This window comes from Mus caroli, chromosome 4, assembly GCF_900094665.2.
Source record: "Mus caroli chromosome 4, CAROLI_EIJ_v1.1, whole genome shotgun sequence".
NCBI lineage: Eukaryota > Metazoa > Chordata > Mammalia > Rodentia > Muridae > Mus > Mus caroli.
The window spans coordinates 128,785,042-128,809,447 of NC_034573.1; the positions used below are offsets into that span (position 1 = coordinate 128,785,042).

A 24,406-nucleotide genomic window follows, 5' to 3' on the forward strand; every position below is an offset into this window, starting at 1 on the left:
AACGCTCTGCAGAGTTTATTTGGACAAGCTCAAAAATAGGCCTTCCAACAATGCAATCAGATTGAACCATGACAAGCAAAATGCAATTATGGGTTGGTTACATTAAAAAAAAATGTAAACAGAGGCTTGAGAACCAACAGCAAAAACAAGAGCCATCGCCCTTAGCCCAGTGTCTGTTTCCTACAGCAGGGTTGTGGGACTGCATTCTTGGGTCTTTTGAAAGCAGGGAGAGGGTGACATTCACTCAAAGGGACAGCTCAGCAAAATGTTCCAAAAGCCACGTCTCAGAACAAAGGCCTGCCTCTGTAGACAGTAAATGTGCCCCAATGAAGGCTCCCCAGCCACTCAGAATACAAAAGTCATCCATCTAAATGAGTTCAAAATACATATTGTTCTGGGCTAAATTATACAGTGTCAAGTTCAGGCTGTATGTATTTATGTATGTTGGCAGCGCAGGCCACTTCTGGGGCGCCACAGCTTTGCTCTAGCGTCCTGCGCCCAGCTGGGTGCCCATCACTGATCCTTAAACCCATGAATTTCCTTGTGTTTGACTCCAGGAGGGCAAAGGAGAGGTGAAGCCAAAGCGTCTCAATTCCACAGTGGAGCAGGGCCTCCAGAGGATTTTAATTTCGAGTGAAACTCCAAGTAGAACAGAATGCTTCCCCTTGCCAACAAGCTCTGAGGCTTCTGCAGGCTCATCTGAGGTGGGGGCAGGGACTGGAGGGCAAGATCAGGCTTTGTGTCTCCGATGGATGCCCTCTACAAGAGCTACAAGGTGGGAATACAAACCGCTCTGGGACCAAGACAAACAGCGGGCCTTCCTTTGCCTGGCCTCAAATCATTCCCTCCAGGAGTGGGCTGGTTCCTGGGGCACTTCTGCAGAACCCAACGGTGCTAAGGGACCAGATTGGTACAACAGAGATGTCCCTGTCCATTCCATGTTCCTGTCATTTTCTACCTAGAGACTTGGGGGCACAGTCTTCCCTTTGTGTTTTTGGATTGGGGAAGGCTGTCATTCAACTCTTAAGGCAGAAAGGTAGGGGGAACTAGAGGGCTACTATATAGAAAGCTAACCTGGAGAGGAGCTGGAGGGAGGAACCCAGCCAGCTGCGGGAGTACTGTTCTACTGTCTTCTAATGGCATGGCTGCTCTGCATGGGTTAAGAGAGCGGTACGAAACACAGCCAAGCAGCTGAGGCGTGCATGACCATGACTTGCTGTCCTGGGCACAGCCCATCTTTGGCAGAGCACCCCTGTTGCCTGTTCAGATCCACGGCCCCAAACATGTTTCTGGAAAGGAAAATAGAATAAAGAATAAGGGAGAAAAATGCAGAGGGGAGGGGAGAGGCCACCCTGAACTTACTCACTAAAGCTCTTCTAAGGACTGAGGTCTAACCTATGTGCCCTGTGTTGGTTGATGCCCCCCGCCCCCCAGCTGCTCCCTCTGCCCTGCATAGCTCAGGAACTGCTTGTTTTTCCTAGTTACAAGCACTTCCGTCATTGTGAGAGCACTCACAGTAGACACCTACAAAAGCTCGAGCTCACATGTGCTGCATACATCAAAAGTAACTGGAAAACGGTCTATGTCATGCCTCACAAACCCACAAGGACAAACAGAGAGTACTGCAGTGGCCACTTGTGCTCAGACCTCAGCATGTCCTTCCATCCAGGCTGTGGCTGGCCACCAGCTCCACACTGTCAGTCAGAACTCCATGCAGCAGGGGACAGACATCAGTGTGGCAGACTGGTGCACGCCATCAGGAGTGTGCTCCTGAAGACCTCACCATGGCCATCATCATACACGGTGGGGTGCCACCAGTCTTGGGATGAGGGTGGGAAGGTCAACTGTGCATTAGGGGAGTGCGTTGGACATGTCTGTGTCTTCAGGAGGTCACAGAGGCCACAGCTAGGCCATTCAAAGAGAAGCCTCCTGCAACATAAAGGAATAAAGGCCTTGCTTGCATTGGGCTTCCCGTTTTTAATTTATTTAAGACCTCCTTACAATTTCCAAAGAGATAATACAAAAGCAACAGACTTGGTTTCAAACACAAACAGTGGCTGGAGTTGAAAGCGTTGCTGATGGCACCATCACAGGATGTCAGCGCACTCCGGGCACTTCAGTATTCCTGAGGAATAAACATGGTTTCTCTTTCCTCCCGCTGGGATGTTCTCAGCATAAGTCACTGCTCCTAGGAAGCAAGGACATTGGTTAGAACAGACAGCGATGCTCTGACACCACCTGCTGCAGCCTCAAGCAACCCCAGGACCAATGGTCCCATCTGCAAATTTTCTGTTTCCATCTGCCTCACAAGCAGAGTCCCCAGCCTGCGAGGGAGAAGACCAGAAGGGGCAGCCATGGACAGTGAGAGCTGACCCAGGGGGTCACAGGTGAGTGCCAAGCACAGCTGAGACAACAGCTGCTAACTCTGGTCACTGGCAGCTCCTCACTCTGGACAACTCTTGCCCTCTGCTGAGTGAAGACACAGCACCTCTCCCACAATCCACTGAGAAGGGAGGAAGAAGACTATGAAGAAAGTCCCCAGGGAGGTATACAGGACCTGGCCATTGCGTGCCCAGCAGTTATCACAATATCGCCATCCCACACAAGCCTCCAATGGGATTTGGTTCCTGGGCAGAGAGAAGGATGACAACATCCAGGCACAGACTCAAGACCAAATGAAGTTACAAGACCATTTTAGAGCCGCATGTGCAAAGCTGTAGGAACTGTAACTTTTTCCACAGTCCCTCCCAGCCATTAACCATCTCATATGCAAATCACTGCGGACCCATCATCCAGCACAGCTCAGCTGGAACAATGGAAAGACCCAAGGCTCTGCCTGCTCCTTGCTGCCAGGAGGGTGCAGAAGACGAGCAGTGGAGCAGCCTGCCACCAGGCTGGTGCAGCAGTCGGCCCCTTGCTGACATCAGGCAGAAGCACTGAACGCTCTTACGGAGGACTCTGGTGCAACACCCACATGGTGGCTCATAAGCATCTATAACTCCAGTCCCAGGGGATCTCATACACTTTTTTTGGCCTCCGTGGGTACCAGCATACACATGGTACACAGACATACATGCAAAACTCATAAAATAAACACAAACAATAAAACTAGTAAAATTTTAGAGAATTCTGTGAAGGGAAAGACATGGATTTTGTACTTACTTTGACGTATTTTCCATGTAGAAGATATGGAGCCTGAAAGTCATGCTGACAGTTGGAGTAGGCCATCCCCAATCCCACGCCAGAACCAAAGGCTAATGGCCACATTCTTCCTATGAGCAGAAAACAAAAAATCCCAATAGGGAACTGTTAAGAGCAGATAAATCCTCCGCCCCAGATGTGTGCCCAGCAGACATTATATTGCTAACATGTGATGGGCCAGCAGACAACACTGTAATCCAGCACATTTATTAGGTGCCTGGGCTGCTACATTTGATGCAAATAGCCCAGTCTGTCATTTGTACACTGAACTATATAGTCTTAGCCTCGTCAGAGGAACATCTATTGGTCAGTTGCCTGAATTGTTTATTATTAATGTCACTAATACTCACCAACTTTGGTTACTCACAGAACACCATGGGGCTCCCTCACACAAGTCTACATCCCTCTAGTTCCAGTCATTGTCAGTTCTTCATGAACTGAGGTCAAGGTGACCTGTTTGGCTTTTAGTCAGTACTCAAATTTCAAGTTTTCCCAAGAAGGGGATCCTGTTGTCCACTGCTCAGACTCTGGGGAAGAAGCAGGGGCGCCTCTGGCCCACTTGCCTTTACTACCAGCAAGCTCTATCTCCAGGTCACTTTAGAAATATGTGGCCATGCAGCCTGGCCAGCATGAAATGGAGGCTTTTGAAAGGATGTCATGCTTAAGACACCAGACAACCCTGACTCACTGCCTCCAGGGAACACTGGAGATGTCCAACTCACGCAGACTTCATCCACACTCTCCATCTAGCTCATTCTAAGGTGGACAGGTTGGCAGTCAAAGTCACTTACTCTTAAAGAAGGTGAGGGAGAAAACAATTCCTAATCCAAACCCAGTACCTGCGAAAATGGAAAACAGTGTTAGTCAGAGTGCAGTGCCAGTGAGCCCCTAACAAGGCTGAACCTGTTAACAGATCTCTCCCACATGAACATCACAGACAGAATGACTTGGAAGTCTGTGGTCTGGGTCGCTAACCTTTCTTACTGTCAGGGATACTGCAGATGCCTTCTGTCTCGCTGCTCACAGAGGAAATGAGAAACTTGATTCCCTGTCATTTGTCTTGGGGTGTGGATGGAGAGCCTAAGGTGCTGCTCTAGATTATCTCTGCACCTCGGACCAGCAGCCTCCTCCTTCACAGGGGCTCACTGAGTCACCCGCCTTGTCACGGTGGTTCTCAAGGTGACACGGAGCACTTTTTGAGTGGAAGAAATGATCTAGAGAACGATTGCAAAAGGCCAAAGGCTGCACTATCACACAAGTCAGTGTCGAGAGAGGGAGAAGCGCTTCTCGCCCAGCTGAGGATCCTCCCCTGAGCCCTCACACATGACAGGCAAGGGCTCAGCATGGAGCTGCATCCCCAGCCATGTTCATGCCTCACTCTGACCTCAGCTTGGAAAAAGCTCTGGTTTTAGGATAAATTGAGTCAGAATTTATAAAACCCTAGTTTGAATGCCAACATTAGAACTTCTGCTTAGGGCTGGTGAGATGGCACAGAGGGTAAGAGCACCCGACTGCTCTTCCAAAGGTCCTGAGTTCAAATCCCAGCAACCACATGGTGGCTCACAACCATCTTTAACGAGATCTGACTCCCTCTTCTGGAGTGTTTGAAGACAGCAACAGTGTACTTACATATAATAAATAAATCTTTAAAAAAAAAAAAAAAAAAAAAAAAAAAAAGAACTTCTGCTTAGCCACACATAGCTTACACTGTTATTTAGTTTTCTTTTAAGAGAGAAAAGGACACAACACATGTGTGTGTGAACTGAAGTCCACCTTAATAACTGTTGGTGTGATCAATGCTGGCGCTAGCTATGTGTGTTCCCATCAAGTGCATGAAAAATGTCTACAGCCTCACTGTATAAGGGACTACCCCAGGCTATCTCCTGACATGATCCTCACTTGTACATCAACCTACATGAATTTACTTCTCTGCTAGAGCCAAGCTCTGGTTGTTTTCCTTTTCAGACCCGCAGACCAACATGCTCAGTTCATCTGATGCTCTGTTTTGGTTTTGAGACATAGTCTGACTCTGTAGCCCAGGATGTCCTCCAATCCTCAGTCCTCTTACCTAGCCCTACTGGGATTACAGGCTGTACTACCATACCTGGCCCAGATTATTCTGATGTTCTGTGTGTCTGCTCCATGACCCAGCAGTCTTGGTCCAACCTTCTTATGAGTAAGCCACATAAAGCACTGGTTCTCAACTGCTAAAAACTTGTAGTGCCAAAATCTAAGTTGTTGTTGCTGTTTTGCTTTGTGAAGCAGCACCCCTTTGGAGTCCAGCATGGCCTCAGCCTCTCAAGTGCTAGGATGATAGGTGTGCCCACACACCCAGCTTTGTGCTGCTGGGATTCTAAGTTTCTTCTTACTGGGCTAGGGATATGGCTTGGTGGTACAGAACCTACCTCACACAAGGCCCTATGCTCAGTACCCAGAATATCACATACATACATACATACATACATACATACATACATACATAGAGACATCACAGGGGAGGGGGAGGGAGCCAATTCTCTAGGTAGTGCAATACAACACCTCAGAGTATTCCTCAAGCGGGCTAACGTTTCTGTTCATGAAAACAGTGTGAGCAAGGGAGGGGTGTAGTTCTGACCCTGAAACTCTCTTGTCACTCATGCCACCTAGATGGCGTTAGTTAAGAAAGTATATATGCTATCACACAAAATGGTTTGTTTATTAATATACTTATTCTTTTGGTGTGTATGTGTGTGTGCTTGCACTCATGTGTGGAACCAGAGAACTACCTCAGGTGGTGTTCTTCAAGAACCAGCAACGTTTTGTTTTTTAAGAGATGGCCTCTTACTGGCCTAGAGCTTAGCTACTAGAGAGCTCAAGGGATTCACCCAAAATCACCTCTCCCTGCTGGGATACAAGCACACCTCCAGAGCTGGGCTTTTATTTCTTTTTAATGTAGGTTCTTAAAATTGAGGTACAGTTCTTATGGCTGAATGGCAGGCACTTTACCAACTGAATCATTCCCCTGGTCCCAGGAAGATTATTAGCATTTTTTTTGTGGGGAGGGGAGTGGAAACAGGGTCTCACTATGTAGTCCTGACTCGCCTGGAATCTCTATGTAGACATACATGGTCGGCTTCTGCTTCCTCTGCTGGGTTAAAGACATGTACCACCCCGCTCAGCAGGTTTTTCCATCAGTCTATCACATACATGACCATGATGTGTTTCTTTCATAGACAGACAAGTACCTAACATGTGGTCAATGACAGACTACATGTGTGGTAGGACCACAAATTTCCTGGGGTTGAAACAGGAACCAGCAGTGGAGAGAGAGACCAGAGAAAGGCAAGTGCAGAAGGAAAAGCCCAGAGTATTCCCAATGAAGGGCCTAGCAGATACTTTGAAGACTCGACAAGCTCTGTACAGAGTTAAACAGGACCCCACACCAAGAGGGTTTTGTTACGAGAGAGGAATGTGCATTCCCTGCCACCAACAAACCTGGAGAGAAAAGTGGAAAGCAAAACAAAACAAAACAAAACAAAGCTCCAGGCTGGTTCTGAAGAGGTCGCCTCAAGCAGGCTGTCCAGGTGCCCTGCAGGGACTGTCATGGCAGGAGGGGACAGTTCTGCGTGCTTTACTGCAGCTCGCCTTCAAGCGAGGTGCGACGTGGAGCTGGAAGAAGGTGCTATGAATGATTCTGACCCCAGGAATAAATGCAGGCCTAGGACACTGCATGTGTATATGTGGGAGTGGGGGTGGTGGGGCCAAATTTTAGAAAAAAAATTTTTAATGTAAAAAAGAAAAATTAAAAATAGAAAAGATTACAGAATATAAATATAAAAGAAACACCATAAAATATGTTTATATTTCAAGCTAAATGCAACTACAAAAGAATAAAAAGTTTTCCAGGAATGGTGGCCATGCCTGAAACCCCAACAGAGGTAGGAGGATCTCTGTGAGCTCAGACTAGTCTGGTCTACATAGTGAGTTGGAGCCAGAGCTGCACGGCGAGCTTGTGTGCTGCATTCATGTCACTCCCAGCCACACTGACTTTACTTATAGTATACGCAATAAGCCTGTTTTCTACCAAGACACAAACAACTAAAAACCACCAAGATAAGACGAGCTAAGGTAATTTACTGTTGATGTCTGAAGTGTGGTCTAGTCAGTTGGTAATGGCCCACATTTTAACCCCAGTACTTAGAAGTCAGAAGCGGGCAGAACTCAGAGTTTGGGGCCAGCCGAGTCTACAAAAAGAGTTCCACAACAGTCAGGGTTACACAGAGAGACCCTGTCTTGAGAAACTAACTCAACCACAACAAACCCCAAGTGTAGTCTGAGAAGGCCATGCCCATGATGTCTGTCTCTGGGACAGTCCAGGGGTCACACTTGCCGAGAGCAAGCGCACATGCTAGACATATTACCTGTGTTGTCACAATGCTGTTATGTTCTGATGGCTTTGGACACAGAGTCTTGCCACTGTGTCAGAGCCACCAGAACATTCAGTATATAAGTGATGAGCTGGAGCACGTGGCCATGACTTGCTGCTGTGTGCTGACCTGCCCTGTTTAGGCCTGAGTTCAAAGCGTGATGAAACAGCAAGCTCACCAAGGATGCGCTTCTGTGAATGCACGCACAGCTGACACGCACAGGATACATGGCCAGCCAATGCCATGTAAAGTTTAACGAAATAAAACATGGCCCTGTCCAACAGAGCCTGTGCTATGATCTAGTTTGGTACCAAATTTAAAATTCAGTATCTAAAAAAAAATCAGTTATGCTGCCCCAATTTTCACGTTAAAAATTCTTGGGGAAATAGTTTGCCAAAGTTGGTTTGGTAAGTAGTCAACTGAGGTTGGCAAAGTGAAAATGAAAGCAAATTAACATTGAGTGTTAATTCAATCATGAATACCCAGGACCTCCTTTCCAAGGAAGTCTTCATTTTATTTTACGGTATGAGTATTTTGCCTGTAGTTATGTTTATAAACCTTGTACATGCCTTTTGAACATGGAGGCCAGAAGAGGCTGTTGGAGCCTCTTTCCAGATGGTTTCCTGAAGTTACAGATGGTTTTAAGAGGCCATGTGGGTGCTGAGAATTGAACCTGAACAAGCAACCCTACCTTCACTGTCATTCTACCAGGAGGAACAGCCAGTGCTCTTAACCACTGAGCCATTTCTCAGCCCAAGAAAATTCTTTTTATCTCAAACATTTTCAGGCATGCTAGTACACTCCTATAATCCCAATTCATGGGAAAAGGAGGCAAGAGGACCGGAAGGAGTTCAAGGCCATCCTTACTTACATAGCAAGCTCAAAGCAAGCCTGAGCTACATGAGACCCTGCCTCAAAAACTAAAACTTCTATGGTAGTATGCCCTAGTTTTCCAGATGTAGAAAATAACTTGCCAAAACAACCTATCACTTATAAAGTAGTCCAGTGGGCCCAATTCTGCCAGTCTCATTATGCCACTGTCCCCAGGACATCCAGAAAGAGGATTCTCCTCTGCTTTCAACCCACCAACACTACCTTCTATGGGGAACTGGAGTGTCCCGACGTCTAGGAGTGAAGATGCAATTACAACATGAGCCATGTTCTCGGTGCACCAGCCCAGAGCACTAGGCAGCCAGGCTAGTAACAAGGAGGGCTTGCTCAGGTTTCTTCCCTGACTAACACTACCACATATATCACACAGACTAGCCTACCTGGCAGGACTGTAGAACTTCAGAGGCTAGACACCACTGCCATCGCTACACTAAGCCCTGGACTCTGCCACTGCTTGCTTGGCTTACAAAATGGCAGGAGGTTTGGTTTCAAGCAAACTTGCTTCACCCCTTGCAGCTGCAGAGTGAGTAGGAAGCAGCACATTGGTCCTAGAGCATGGGGCAAAGGTTTTGGACTGGCTCACAAAGGCACGTCAGTGAAAGCAGGTAGGCTACAGCTAGGGCCTTTGCGGGTCTCCAGCTGGAGGCAAGGTTTTGCCAAAGGAGTCAAAAGCCCAGAGGAAACTAATGTGACGTGCTTCTGATCCCTTTCACTACAGGTCTGCTCTTACATTTTTCCCAAAGAAAGCAAGCTCTCTGATGCTAGCTGCTTCCTAGCAGCAGACTACAAGTGATGCTTGAGCCCACAGCTATCAGCATCACTCAATCAAAAGATGAGCCACGCCCACACCAACCAAGAACGGGCCATCAAGAGTTCAATTTACCAACCAAGCTAGCTAGCTCCTGCCAACTGTATTTATCTGAAAGTATAACTGAGCTCAAAGCCCCAGCCAAATCCAGTTCTCAAGGAACATTAATTAGACTGGGGCTGCTACATTTTTAATTCCTAACCGAGACTCCACCCTCCATCTCTGGATTACTGAGACTCAAACAGGACTACTCTGTACAAGAAAAGGGTTCCTATCCGCTTCACCTGTAATAGCTAGCACCCTTGCAGCCAGAGATGCCAACGCTGGAATGCTGAGCTCCCCGGAGTCAAGCCCTCGCTCGCTCGCTCCTTCTCTTTGAAAAGGCAGCATGCTGCTTCAAAGACAGTCCCACCTGGCCTGGGGACTCTGCAGCTGCTTCCACTCAAGCCTGGCACCTCTAGGCCAGGTTTAACTTTAGAACAATAAGACAGGAAAGGTTTGCCTTACAATAAAAACAAAGCAGCACACAGAGAGAAGCGCCTTCTCTGCCTTTGGCCACTTCTTGTTGTTGCATGACAAGCTCTGCTGGAAGAAAAGCCAAAGGGAAAAGTACAAAGCATTTTTCCCCTCCCCTGAAAGCAAATATTTAACTACAATGCAGTTTATATAACTTTGTCTCCCAGCTTGGTGCTCTCAAAAGCCCATGCTGTCTGAAATGACAAAGAACCCTCAGGTTCAGAGTGCGGCTTATCGGCACACATCTCCACACGCACAGCAAAGACCAGTCATCAGGGAGAGGGGGACAAGGGGGAAACAACACAAGACTGACATTAAGCCCAGAGCCCATGTTTTCTGCAGCCATTTCTTTTAGAGAGGAAAAAGAATTGGCATAAATCCTTCCAAAGACATTATTTCAAATTATTCGAACCATGCAAGCTGGTGCACACTTGCTGCCCTAGACAGTGTCAGTAATCGGCAAAGAAACTTTTTTTTGGGAGTGGAGCAGTTCCTTAGCTGGTCATTTGGTTAATTATTTATCTATTTACTCACTTATCTATTTTATGAGTACACTGTAGCTGTCTTCAGACACACCAGAAGAGGGCATCGAATCCCATTACAGATGGTTGTGAGCCACCGTGTGGTTGCTGGGAATTGAACTCAGGACCTCTGGAAGAGCAGTCAGTGCTCTTAACTGCTGAGCCATCTCTCCAGCCCCTTGCCTTGGCACTGGTTTTTAAATTGCTATTATTCCATCTGTGTGTGTGTGTGTGTGTGCGTGTGTGTGTGTGTGTGTGTGTGTGTGTGTGTGACACACGCTTTACCAGCTAAGCACTTGCTGGCTCCTCTGACACTGTTTGGCTTTTTAACATGAAGATTTTATGATTTATTTTGTGAATATGGGTGTCTTGCCTTCATTTATGTACATGCACCAAGAGTGTGCCTGGTATCCATGGAGGTCAGGAGAAGGAGTTAGTTACTTACACATGACGAACGACCATATGTGGGTGCTAAGGAACAGAACCCAGGTCCTTTGCAAGAGCAGTTAAGTGCTCTTAGCCACTGAGCCATCTCTCTAGCCCCTGACACAGAGAATGCAATTTCTAACAACTACACGTATAGTATGGATTTATCTTGTGCCTAAATGCATGCTTTTAAGTAACTTTAAAGGTACTGAGTGTACGCTGTAACACAGGGCAATCACGGGGTGAAACATTCAGACACAGAATCTGCTCCCAGGCTACAGATTAGGCACAAAGTCCACGTTACTGTAGATGAAAGAAAACCCAACCTGCAGGAATCCCCAAGAGGCTCCATAAGCTGATTGCTGTCACCATCAGGCTCTGCAGAACAAGCTAGAGCAAAGCATGACCCTGTGTAGCCCACTCTTCAGAGGCTGAAACTGCATCACACTTCCAATGAGGGAGGAGCTGTCCCAGAGAAAGAACAAAAAGTCATACAGAGATTCCCTGTAGGACATTAAAAAAAAAAAAAAAAATCACTGGTTGGGGGAGCCTGGAGAGATGGCTGAGCAGTTGAGCACTGGCTGCTCTTGCAGAGGACCCATATATGATTCCCAGCACTCACATGGTGGCTTGCCACCATTCATAACTCTAGTTCTAGGGGGTCCAATGCCCTCTTCTGACTTCTGCAGGCACCAAGCACACATGTGGTGTACGAATATACATTCATATAAAGTAGAGTGAACAAATGTAATAAACAATTTTTTAATGTTTATTAAAAACCACTGGGGGGGGGCTGGAGAGATGGCTCAGAGGTTGAGAGCACTGACTGCTCTTCCAGAGGTCTTGAGTTCAAATCCCAGCAACCACATGGTGGCTCACAACCATCCATAATGGGATCTGACGCCCTCTTCTGGAGTGTCTGAAGACAGCTACAGTGTACTTACATATAATAAACAAATCTTTAAAACAAACAAACAAACAAAACCACTGGGTCGCAGGTCTACAGTCCCAGCTACTTCTGAGGCTGAGGGACCAAGGGGACCCAGGTGTTTAAGGCCAGGTGGTACAACAGAGCAGAATCATCTTGGGGGGAGGTCATATGGTGGGGAGGAACCTATCACAGGTTCTTTTTATTAACCAACAACAAAAAAGCTTTTTGTTTGTTTGTTTGGTTTTTGTTGGGGGTAGGGTGTCAAGATAGGGTTTCTCTGTGTAGCCCTGGCTATCTTGGTACTCACTCTGTAGACCAGGCTGGCCTGGAACTCAGAGATCAGCATGCCTCTGCCTCCTGTGTACTGGATTACAGGTATGTGCCACCACTGTCCAGTCTCACAAAAAAACTTCTTAAATGACTATTTTCTAAGACCTCACACCCTAGTGTACATTTAACATTTTAAAAAAGGATTCACTATTCATAAAACTGGAACCAGCAAGTTATCAGGGCTAAAACTTAATCTGTATCTAAAAAATGAAACTGGAAAGCATCTCCACTAAGTTTAGTACAGCTTGCACCACTCAGCTGCTTATTATAAAATGTGAAAGGCTCAGAAACCCCAGTTCTTAACTGTGTGCCCACCAGTGTCTGACAGAAGAGACCAGTAAACACTGGAGGACCACTCTCCTGCCAGCGGGCCTCAAGGTAATCCCCAACTTTATATCAATCACTTACCAGGCCCAGCCCCAGGGAAAACAATCTGCCCTGGAGGGTTGCTTACTGCAGCGCTGCTGGCTCTAGGACCGACAGCGAAGAGCTCAGTAACAAGTACTAAGCTCTGGTGTTGTCACGGTAGAACATACTAGTTAATCCTCTTACAGTACAGTCACTGGCTCACGTGTTCACGGTCATCAGGTGAGCTCAAAATCTATTCTTTCCTACTCAGAGCAACTGTCTATGTTTCATTTGTATGAACACATCTGGAGTGTGTCTGTGCGCGCTCATGCGTACACAACCTTGTTATGTCACTCAGGCTGGCCTTGAACCCTCAAAATCTGGGATTATAAAATGTACATCACCACACCCAATTCTTCTTGTCTTTAACAAAGAATCCCTTCAGATTTGTTGCAACTAGATAATTTTGCTTTAAAATATAATGAAGATTTCCCTGGAATGGTCTGGTTTAATAAAACTGTATTTACACACTAGGATGGACTAAGCCAAATTGACCTATGTATAACAGGCATGTTTTCCTGTCAGTCATGTTTCTATCGGTGATATCACACAGTCAAAAAGCATGTGTTACCATAGAACAAACAAGAGTGTGCTTTTATAGAAAAGAACACTTGGGACTGACCTCCAATAGAAACACATTTCCAAGAAACATTCCTCATTTATGAAAGATGCTCTAAGCCCAATTTATGATAGAAAATAATCCAGTTGTACGTCAGCTCTGTATGGTGCTTACTTAATCCCAAGGTGAAGACAGGCTGTCCCAAGTGTCCCAGGTTATGCCAAGTCCTATGGAATAGCCAAGAAAAGATACCAGTGCCAGACCAAAGACCAAACACTGGTGGCTGAGGCTGTGGGTCAGCTTCTTGGGACTCAGCCTCGCTTGGGCTCGGCAGGAAAAAGACTGAGGAGGCGACTGTTCATGGGAAGTTGCTGGCGTGTCTTCAGGGATTTTCTGGGTGAATGTCAATCATGAGGGTTCTGATCAGGAAAGGCAGAGCAGGGTGCAGAGAGGCATGGAGGGCTAGTGTGGACATGATTATGGGAGCAAGCACTCAGAAGGGCTTTAAAAGTAGCACCTATAGCTCGAGTGCACTTCAACAGAAAGCTGCACAGCCCTCAGGAAGACATGTGAGAAACACAGCTGTAGACATTTTACTGACAGTTAACTCATTCCTGTGTGGAAACACTATGTGGGAAAATAAGAAGCAGCTCAAAGATTGGTTATTAAAGGGAGGCTGAGGTAAATAACAAACAGAAACACATCAAATGCTCTCTCATGGTCACGGCTGTGCCTTGGTCCTAACATCAGCGTGGTAAGCACCTTGCAAGCTTTACTATGAACCCATCTTACAGGAAGACAGGAACAACTCAGAGGGGTCGGTGGCTCACTTAAGCACACACACCCAGGCTGTGTGACTGCACACACCCAGGAGGGCGGATGAAACTCTGGAGGGGAATACAAGCCACTCTACAGAAACAGTTCTCGGCACAGACAGTCCTAGAGGAGGAATGGAGTAACATGACTGAAGCTGAACTCTGGTTCATCTGAGAGCTGTGCGGGACACCCTGGAGGGCAAGAGATAATTCCAGACAGAAGTATACTACCTAACAACTGATGGAAGAAGGGTGGGGAATTTCCTTAAATGTGACCAAGTTTTCAAAGCATCTACGCTGGGCTGGAGAGATGGTTCAGCAGTTGAGAGTAACTGGCTGCTCTTCCAGACACCTGGGCTCCATAACCAGCACCTGCATGGCAGCTCACAATCATCTGTAACTCCAGGCCCAGAGGGATCTAACTAATGCCCTCTTCTGGCCTCTTCAAGCACTGCACACATGTGGTATGCATATAAAACAGGCAGAACCCCCCCCCCCCACACACACACACGCACACACAAATACAAGTTTAAAAAGATCTTAACATCTACACCGTGCTCAAGAACTGCACAGCAGCAGAGGGAAAAGCCCTCAGTAGGTAGGGCTCGTGCTCCTGGGTTTCCTCACTTAATCTTTACATAAACTTCTATAGAAGCCCCAATTCAGAGAAGGGAAACTGCATCACAACAAGGCTTAATTCTTGCCCTCAGCAACACGTGGGTAAACTAGCAAGTCTTTAACCATTATAATTAAACTAGACTCAGTACAAGAGACTAACTCCTTTCCGATGCATTCAGGCCAGTAATGCAGGCATTTCCTTAATTACACAAAGGGAATGCCTAATGTGTGCTGTTCAAAGCTGTGGGAAATGACATCTCCACATAAGTGCACTTGGGGTTGGGCTAGGTAATGACCAGAAAGTAGAAGTGTAAGGCACAATAGCAGAAGGAAAGGAAAGGAAAGGAAAGGAAAGGAAAGGAAAGGAAAGGAAAGGAAAGGAAAGGAAAGGAAAGGAAAGGGGTGAGAGTTGGCTATCATTAGCTCCCTGCTGCTATATGTTATAGAGCTGAGGGAAGAGATAAAGCCAACCGGCCTTCATCTCACACTAACCCACAGCCAAGGCCTCATGGCCGATGCCGGCTGAGCAATGGAGCAGTAAAGGGCTCACCAAGGGGGAAGCAGCCAAGCCCATCAGATGTGCACTGTATGCAGCTGGCTGGCAGAATGAGGGCAGAGTCAAAAGTGTCCTAGAGGAGGAGACAGCACTGAGGGGAGCCTACAGCAGGAGACATGATGCAGACTTCAGAGTCTCTCCATAGTGTCAGATTTGTTTTGAGGTACCTCTTGTGGAGCTCAGGGCCTGAGCAGCTGGGTAAAGTCCCCCCCCCCGCCCTGTGCCGCATGCAGCCCCGAGGTGCAGTCTTCAGCCTCCCTTCTCTGCACTGCAGTTTGCACTTTGTCTGTCCTCTCCTATCCCAGCACTCCAGGCTAGGCAAACCTGGAGCCTGCTGCCACAGGCAGGCAATATGAGGAAGGCAAAGGCAGCCTTTGGTAGCACTCAGGAACTTCTTAGGATCCAGAGTGGCTGTGCTTGATGCCAATGTTTAGCTAAGAGATCCAGAGAGAAGGATGCAGCGGAAAGCCTCCTGGACAAAGATTAATGGAGATGGGAAAAGAACAATTTTTTTTTAAGATTTATTTATTTTATTTATATGAGTACACTGTAGCTGTCTTCAGACACACCAGAAGAGGGCATAAGATCCCATTACAGATGGTTGTGAGCCACCATGTGGTTGCTGGGATTTGAACTCAGGACCTCTGGAAGGGCAGTCAATACTCGTAACTGCTGAGTCATCTCTCCAGCCCCACAAATGTTTTCTTAAAATAAATATGTATTTTTAAAATGTCTTGTGTGTGGATATTTGCACACATTCACCTGTATGAGTGTATGTGCCTCAATAGCTAGAAGAGGGCAACAGATCCCCTGGAGCTATCTATGGTTATAAGTGCCTGACCTGGGCTCTGTCTAGGAACTGTACTTGAGTCCTCTGGGTTTGGTTGGTTGGTTTGGTTTTTTGAGGTGGGGTTTCTGTGTATCCCTGTCTGTCCTGGAACTCACTTTGTAGACCAGGTTGGCCTGGAACTCCTGAGTGCTGGGATTAAAGGCGTGGCCCACACTGCTCAGCTGACCTTCTGTAAGAGCGGTCTTCTGTAAGAGCAGTGCATGCTTTTAACCACAGAGCCGCCTTCTCGAGCTCCAGGACAGATACTTTTGGCATGAATCAATCTTTTTTAACTTAATACACACAGAGGTGATTGCAAAAGTGCTGGATGGATCTGAATGAATTTCAGGGCTTCTGGGAGCTTCTGCCAGACTGTAAGTTGAGATAGCAGCAGCAGCAGCCTGTCCTCCAGCAGAGCTCTGCCACCCTTAGCTGCGCAGCACTACAAGCCTCACCAACAAAGAATCCAAGAACTTAGTTTTCATAGACTAAGTGAACGGGAAAATACTCTCACATAGACGTTATAAGCAGATCTAAAATTTGAAATTGTACTTAGAATACATTTTCTTTGTGAAAAACTAAAGTTGATGGCATTTATTCTGATATTTAGACTGTCATCTGTACGATGACAAGAAGCTGGCCATTTTCTAGGACAAACCTTCCCAAGGATGGTTAAGGATAGAGGTCAATCACCTGCTTCAGGTTCAAACCTATCAAGAACGAAGTCTGAGTGGCATATTTGTGCAGGTTCTGACAACAATGGAAGAAGAGGAGGAAGAAGAGGAGAGGGAGAGGAAGAGGAGACAGAAGCATTTATTTGAACTCACAAAAGCTTGCCAAAGCACTATGAAAAGAAACGTGTCCACCATTATGTCAGCACACTGCAAAACCAACAGACAAGCCTAGGCGTTCTGACGTAGTTAGGTTAGACGCCAACACTAAAGCAAGCACTGGGGGCCAACTTCTCCCAAACTCAACTATGAACCACTTTTCCTCTCCTACTAAAAGGAAGAGACATGGAAAGACTTCACAACTTTATACAATTCACCATGCCACCCTGCCTCTGACCTCTACACACAAGCCATGGCATGTACACATGGATGCATGGGCAAAAGTGTCAAACTTTAAAAGTTCCTGTATCTGTACATGCCTGTGGGGCCAGCACTGAGATCAGCAAATACCACCATCACTTGTACTCTCTATGGTCCATTCCTCCCTCTCCCCTTAGCCTCCTGAAATCATCCACCTACTTCCTTTCATTACATTAGACTATCTTTTCTAGGATTTTATATATAACTGGAACTATCACAGACATCAGCAGTGAGTTCCTTCCCACTGTGAGTTTCTCGGTGTAAGGCGCGTTCACAGCTGTTGGTTCACTACACAACAGCAGGTAGGCATCTGAGTTGCTCCTAGTTTGGGTTCAGGAACATTCATGTAATGCCCGCGTGGCCATGTTCCCATTCTTCTTAGCTACACCACTATGGAAGAAGCAGACTCCAGGGCAAAGGAATCCCACCTGCTCACATTCCCCATGGTATACAGCGTCATATCCTGCTCCATAGCTCAGTGATACGACTGTCTGACTCGGAAAGCTTGGCCATCTTAATGGCTTTTCAGGATACCTCATAATCTTACCTCAAGTTCCCACTGTGAGTGCAGATGGAGCTGTCCTTTCCTGTACTTAGTTACTGTGGTAAAACTCCCTTTCAAACACCCTACCATAGTTCTTATGATTCAGAGCCCCGTGTGCTGCAAACAAGTCCTCCGTCAGCTATATGCACTGCTAAGAGTCCCCAACATTAAAAAAGAATCAAAACTGGGTGTTTGTGGTGCACACCTTTAATACTTGTTGAGAGGCAGGTAGATCTCTGAGTTCAAGGCCAGCCTGGTCTACAGATCGAGTTTTAGGACAGCCAGGGCTACACAGAGAAACCCTGTTTTGAAAAACAGAAATAAAAACAACACCAAAAAAATCCCAATGGAGTCTTTCAGAAATCAGTTTTCCAGTGTGAGCAGACCCAATGTGTCTCCTCTGTAGGCACTGCTGTTTCTGTGCTAGGGCTTCTCCAGCCCAGGCAGACACTCTCTGGTCTGCTTCCTTCTGAAGGTTTTGCGGCTGCAGCTTTTACACTCAGATCTGCTCCACTCTGTCTCTGTGTGGACACAGCTGTTCCTGTAGTTTGTTGAAAAGATTTTCTTCTCCCCATTAAATTGTGTTTGTCAAAAATGAACTGGCCACACATTCTTGGACCTATTTTGGACTCCGTACTATTCTATGTGTATATCCTTCCTCCAATGCTGCCCTGCTTTGTACTTAAGTAGGGTAATGTAAGTCCCTGGCTCTGTTCTTGTTTTTAAAAAGTTTTTGCTAACATCTGTACTATCAGTACTTGGGGGTCAGTGCTGGGAAGATCATTCCAAGTTCAAGGCCAGCCTGGACTACAGTGAAACTGTCTAGAAACAAAGCAACAACAAAAATCCTCTTTGTGAACTTGTAGTGCTTATAATTTTGCACAGATTTTTCTTAACTTTAATTTTTTATTTATTTTGTATGTATGAGTGTTTTGCCTACAAGTATGTTTACCACATGCATCCCTGGTGCCCAATGAAGTCAGAGGAAGGCATTGGGCCCCTGTAACTGAAGTTATAAATGGCTGTGAACCCTCAATGTGGGAGCTGGGAATCAAATCTAGATCTCCTGTAAGAGTAACCAGGGCCCTTAACCACTGAACCATCTCTCCAGCCCCTCGTGAGGATGTTACAATCAGGAAGTGTAGATCAGCAATAGAGCAGATTCTGCCTGCACTATCATAGCACCAAAAACCAAACCAACAAGTCAGCCTTTTAATTTCCATGCAAGCTTTAAACAGTATTCCTCTTGCTAGACAAACAAACAACAACAAAACTGAGGCAGGAAAATGTCTGTGAGCTAGAGGCCAGAATGGACACACGGGCTAGTTACAGCTACAGGACTACTTTTCAAAGACGAAAGTATTATCAATTTCTCTAATGAATTACTCATTAAGAAAAACAAATCAAACAAACACAACAGGTAACGTGTCCGAGTACCCGACATGGCAAGATGGGACATTCTGTAATGTTAGCTGCTGCTTCTTCCCTCCCTTGGACTCAGACAGGCTCCAATAGCCGCCGCAGTAAAAATATTACCACACCAAACAACTTCTATAAGTAAATATTTAAATTTTTACTTGGACTCAATCCTGAAATGCACTTGCCAAAGAAAGCAATTCAGCATATTTACTAATAAAGCTGTTTCAGATCACATTTCAGGAAAGTATAAAACCACAGCAGAACAAAATTTAAATGTTTCCAAGTTCCATATATCACCTAATTACATTATTCTGTAATGCCTGCAGGACATTCTTCTCCAGCAAGATCACAATGTCAGTTATTTACACCGCTGCTACAAACAGGAAAAAAAGTTTGCTCACATTGTTTTGAAAAACCACAGCAAACAAAACATGACTACTAATTCAACAGTTAACATAGATTAACTTGAAACCTCAACTAGACAGAACCAAGAGTCTTTCAAGTATATAGTTTAGCCTGACCGATAGTGGTCCCTGAAGAGCCAGGCGTCAGCTTGCAAATGTGGAGTACCAAAAGGCAGTCTCTGGTGAGCCACCAAGGCTGTGGAACTCGAACCCATTAGATGGACTGGTACTTTAAGAAAAAACACAAACCGGCTTTTCTTTTCCATGACTTCATTCAAAGATCTTTCAGTGAAACGTTTAGTAAACAGCTTTAAACAATTAATCTAACCAGACTTGATTGCTTACTGCTCTCCTGGCTAAGTGGGAAGCAGGCTAAGTCACGGAGTATCCTGTTTTCATGAACAAGATACTGGGCAACTTCCCCCTCTCCTGACTGAGCTGCAGAGAACCAGGAACCCACTCAGCCATGCCACAAGGCCACAAGCCATCAACCACATACAAGTTCAGCATGCCACCACCATCTTGGGTCAGCTTGCTGTCCTTGGGCTCCTGCTAAATTCTGCCATTCGCCTCATCCTCTCACCTTAGTGGAATTTTTACCATGACACAATAACCCACGTCCCACTTTCCTTTTGGACCCACCTCCTACCAATTTATTCTCATGTACTTGAGTGATTTTTCTGATATCTGAAATTCTGTCCCTCTTAAGGGCCAACAGTTAATGAACTTCTTCAACTCTAAGCTGTTATACAATTCAACAGTTCCATCCATCCTAGGCACATACCCAAGAGAAATGAATAAACCTTGTAGGCTTAGATTTCAAAAAAACAAAAACAAAAAACCCTACTTTTAATAAGAATTCTTATACACTTTGACTCCCCTTCTAGCCCACTGTCTAAAAGTAGGGGAGAAAAGATGGTAAAAATGACAAGGGGATTGGGCCTGTTTAGAATGATCACTCTGGGGCAATTTTAATTTCCAGTTGTCAAGATACTAGCACTCCAGTTTAGTACAGTCAGGATAACACACACAAATCACAGCGGTTGGATGATCCAGCAGAAACAGCCAGGCCCCCACCAAATCAACAGGAGTCAGCAGGAGTGACCAGAGCCAACTGGGACAACAGCAGGAGAAGTTCTCTGACATCTCTCTCAACTAAGTGAAGATCAGTGAAGACTCCAGACCAAAGAAGTGCTGCAAGGCTAGCTATGCAAGATGCTGTCACTGTCAATTGAGTCCTATTTATACTTTCTCCAAATATCACATGTTCTCCCACAGGCCTTACCTTAGCAAAACACCACAGGAGCCTTTATCAGCAAAACAACATGTGCATCTACATCACCTGGCATTTCCACTTCACCTTGTCACGTAACAATAGCAGCATTATTCACAAGAGTCAGAAGTATCAGCAGGATTCTGGGGGACAGCTCTGTGAGTAAAAAGCACTTGCTGCTCAAGTCTGGGGACCGAAGTTCCAATTCGATGACTGGCCATGGTATCAAACTGGCCATGGTATCAAACTAGCAGTCCTTTGGCAAGAGGGAATACAGAGACAGGAGAATCGCTCAGAAGTTGGCAGACCAGAAGTCTGGCTTACACAGTTGAGTGGTAAAAACAAGAGAGACTGCCTCAGAACAAGGTGGAAGGCGAACCAGCTCCCAAAAGCCACCTTCTGCTCTCTATGTGCATGCTGAGTTTGCAGCATTCTCTCAACACAGCATAAACTAGTTAAGTGAATGGATGAGCTGTCCCACTTGGGTTACATATCATTTAGTAACCCAAAATGACATGCTGGCACATACTACAACATGGATGATCTGTGAATATATTAAGCTGGCTTGGAGAATTGGCTCAGTGATTAAAGTAGGTGCTGCTCTCATATAGGATCCAATGAGCACCCACACCAGGCTGCTCGCCATCACCTGTAACTCCAGCTCCAGGAATCTTAGGCCTCTGTGGGCACCTGCATATTCACCCCTTCTCTCCTCTCCTCTCCTCTCCTCTCCTCTCCTCTCCCCTCCCCTCCCCTCCCCTCCCGCCCCCCACTTAAAAGTAATAAATCATTAAAAGAGCAAGAAAATTGAATTAATGAACTGGCCCAGTCACCACAGACCACATGTGTCGTGTTTTGGTTTGGTTTTTGAGACAGGGTTTCTCTGTGTAGACCAGGCTGGCCTCGAACTCAGAAATCTGCCTGCCTCTGCCTCCAAAGTGCTGGGATTAAAGGCATGCGCCAACCAACACCCAGTGTGTTTTGTTTTAAAGAGTCTTACACTGTGGCTTAGACTGGCCTCGAACTCCAAGCAATCATCTAACTTGTGCTATTTGACTGTTGAGATAACAGGCACACGCCACACCCTATGCCACAAGGTATATATTTAATATTTTCATTATGCACAATGTCTGAAATAGCATAGATTAGTAGCTGCTGGGGCTGGGGGATCCAAATGGGACAGCTATATCCTGAAATGAGACTGAGGCTGACTGTACAATTTTGTACTGAGATTAAAAGAGTGTGTGTGCCACCTATGACCAGCAACAAAGCAGTTCTTTAAAGATAGACTGCTTCCTGGAAGTTAGTATTAGAATGATAACAAAATCTATTTCTACATTTCAAGTTCACTCGAAACCATCACAAGAGAGTTTCTACAGACATGAGAAAATGCACACATGCACACATGCTCTCTCACGCCAGATAGATGGTTCAGAACTGCTCTGTTTTTGTAGCAGACCCAAGTTTGACTCCTAACGTTCATGTTGTATGTTCACAACTGCCTATAACTCCACCTGCTGCCTCTGGACTCCCAGGGCACTTGCCCTCATGCATACATACCCATGTCCAGACACAATGTTTTCATGACATGTGCCACTACACGGGGCTTAAAAATAATTCAAAGAAATCTTTTAAGCTGGGCATGGTGGTGCAGCCTTTTAATTCCAGCACTCAGGAGGCAGAGGCAGGTGGATCTCTGTGAATTCAGGGCCAGTCCTGGTCTACAAAGCCAATTCCAGAACAGCCAGAGGGAATGCTCTCTTCAAAAGGGGGGGGAAAAAGGAGGAGGGGGAGAAAAGAAATCTTTAAAAACCACCACCAACAACAACAAAAAAGAAACGTAGTACGAACAGAACAGCAGTGTGTGTAGGCTACAACAGCAAGATTCTAGGGGTGGGGGTTCTGAGAGGGGGGTCTTTAAAATGAGATCCAAACTTCTTAGTAGGTGTAAAGACACCCATCAGTGACCTCCTCCCTTCTACCGTTTTGTTTTACCTCAATTCTGACCCCTCCCCACCTGAGTTCTTTAACATGCTCCCCACGCCCCCTGCTTTAAGAAATGGTAGCTGCAATATGGGCTTAGGCAGCTGAGGAGGGCTATGTGCTAAGTGCAGCTCCAGCTGCCACCCACTCCTAGGAGATAGCCCACCCCATCTCACCAAGACAGGGTTTCTCTGTGTAGTCCTGGAACTATGTACATCAGGCTAGCCTCAAACTCCGAGACTGTCCTGCCTCTGCCTCCTAAGTGTTGGAATTAAAGGTATGTGCCACCACCGCCTGGCTTAGATTTTCTCTCCTCTAGGACACAGGGCAATTTCTGGGAACTGGAACTGGAACACAGTCCTCCAAATGTACCTTCTAAAAGTCTACATGTATATTCTCAAGCTAGAGCTTGAATGTTACCCCCTTTTCCCAGACCCTCATTATGTGTGCACCCACCAACCAGCTTATGACAATTGCTAGTATATCTGGGAAAGTATACTCTATTTTTGAGACAGTCTCATTCTGTAGTCTGCCAGGTATGTAGTCTTATATGTCCATCCTTCCATCTCGCCTCCACATACACTTGAATACACACCAACACACACACACACACACACACACACACACACACACACACGAGAGAGAGAGAGAGAGAGAGAGAGAGAGAGAGAGAGAGAGAATATGAATAATCTCCCATGCAGCCCAGAGTGGTTAAGAGGGGCTGAGAGCACCAGCTCTGCAGAGACCAGGACAACCAGGCCTCCTCCAACCCTGGGCACTCTACCTTCTATGCCCCAACAGACCTAAGTGCTGGTGAACGCCTTTGATCCCAGTACCAGAGAGGCAGACCAGGCAATGTCTGTGATGAAGCCGGCCTGGTCTACACAGTGAGTTCCAGAACAGCCAGGGCTATACAGAGAAACTCTGTCTCAGAAACTAAAATCTAAACACCTGTGTGTCTTTTCACACTCTGTCACATTCATGGGTGTGCACAGGATAAACTATGCCGCACATAAAAGGAAAGCAAGTTGCACAGCCCCGGAACTAAGTGGGGAGAAAACCAGAGCAACCCATAAACCTGATAAAACTTAAAAATAAATCCATAAAATCAGCAAAAACCATTAATGACGCACTCACATAAAACTAATGGAACATGCCATTCATAAAATGTAATATTTTTCACTCCTTTTTAATTTCCTGCAATAAGGCTCGGGCACTACCCTTAAAGCACCACCAGCTCTGCTTGTTAAACACCACTGTGCTCCCTGCACTCCCCGGCCACTCCCAGACAGTAATTATACCACTTTTTATTGTTTGTTTGTTTGAGATAAGGTTTTGCCATGTAGCCTTGGCCAGCTTGGAAATCACTCTGTAGTCCAGACTGGACTTGAACTTGGGGCAATCCTCCTGCCTTTGCCTTTCAGGCTTTAATACTACTTTAATGGTAAGATCTCTTGACCATAACTCATGTCCAACAAGGAAATAAAAGTTGGTTTAAAAAAAAGTCCTACTGGGAAGCGGTGGTGGTACATGACATAAGCAGGCAGATCTCTGAGTCAAGGGCAGTCTGGTCTACAGAGTGAGTTCCAGGACAGCCAGGACCATTACACAGAGAAACCCTGTCTCAAAAAACTCAAAACAAACAAAAAGACTAAAACAAACAAAAAAGCCCCCAAGAGTTCAAAGACACTTGACCACATATGTAAAGTAGCAAAACTGACACAAAATATACTTGGCTTTTTAATTTAAATGCTATTTGACTCAGTTAATGAACATACTCAGATATGGGTCTCAGATATGGGCAGAGAATATAGGCTCCAAAATTCTCAGCAATACGTGTCTTTTTTTTTTTTTTTTTTTTTTTTTTTTTTTTTTTT

General features: G+C 45.9%; 1 protein-coding gene across 1 annotated transcript in view; it reads right to left on the reverse strand.

The window, feature by feature from the left end:
* Nucleotides 1–24,406, reverse strand: part of Micos10 (mitochondrial contact site and cristae organizing system subunit 10) — a 29,975-nt gene continuing 5,569 nt past the window's right edge. Inside the window, exons 2-4 of the mRNA XM_021159928.2 lie at nucleotides 3,993–4,040; nucleotides 3,163–3,272; nucleotides 1–2,188 (exon numbers count right to left, since the gene is read on the reverse strand). Coding sequence (XP_021015587.1) covers nucleotides 2,180–2,188; nucleotides 3,163–3,272; nucleotides 3,993–4,040 — 167 coding nt within the window. The 3' untranslated portion in view covers nucleotides 1–2,179. The remainder of the gene's footprint in view (nucleotides 2,189–3,162; nucleotides 3,273–3,992; nucleotides 4,041–24,406) is intronic.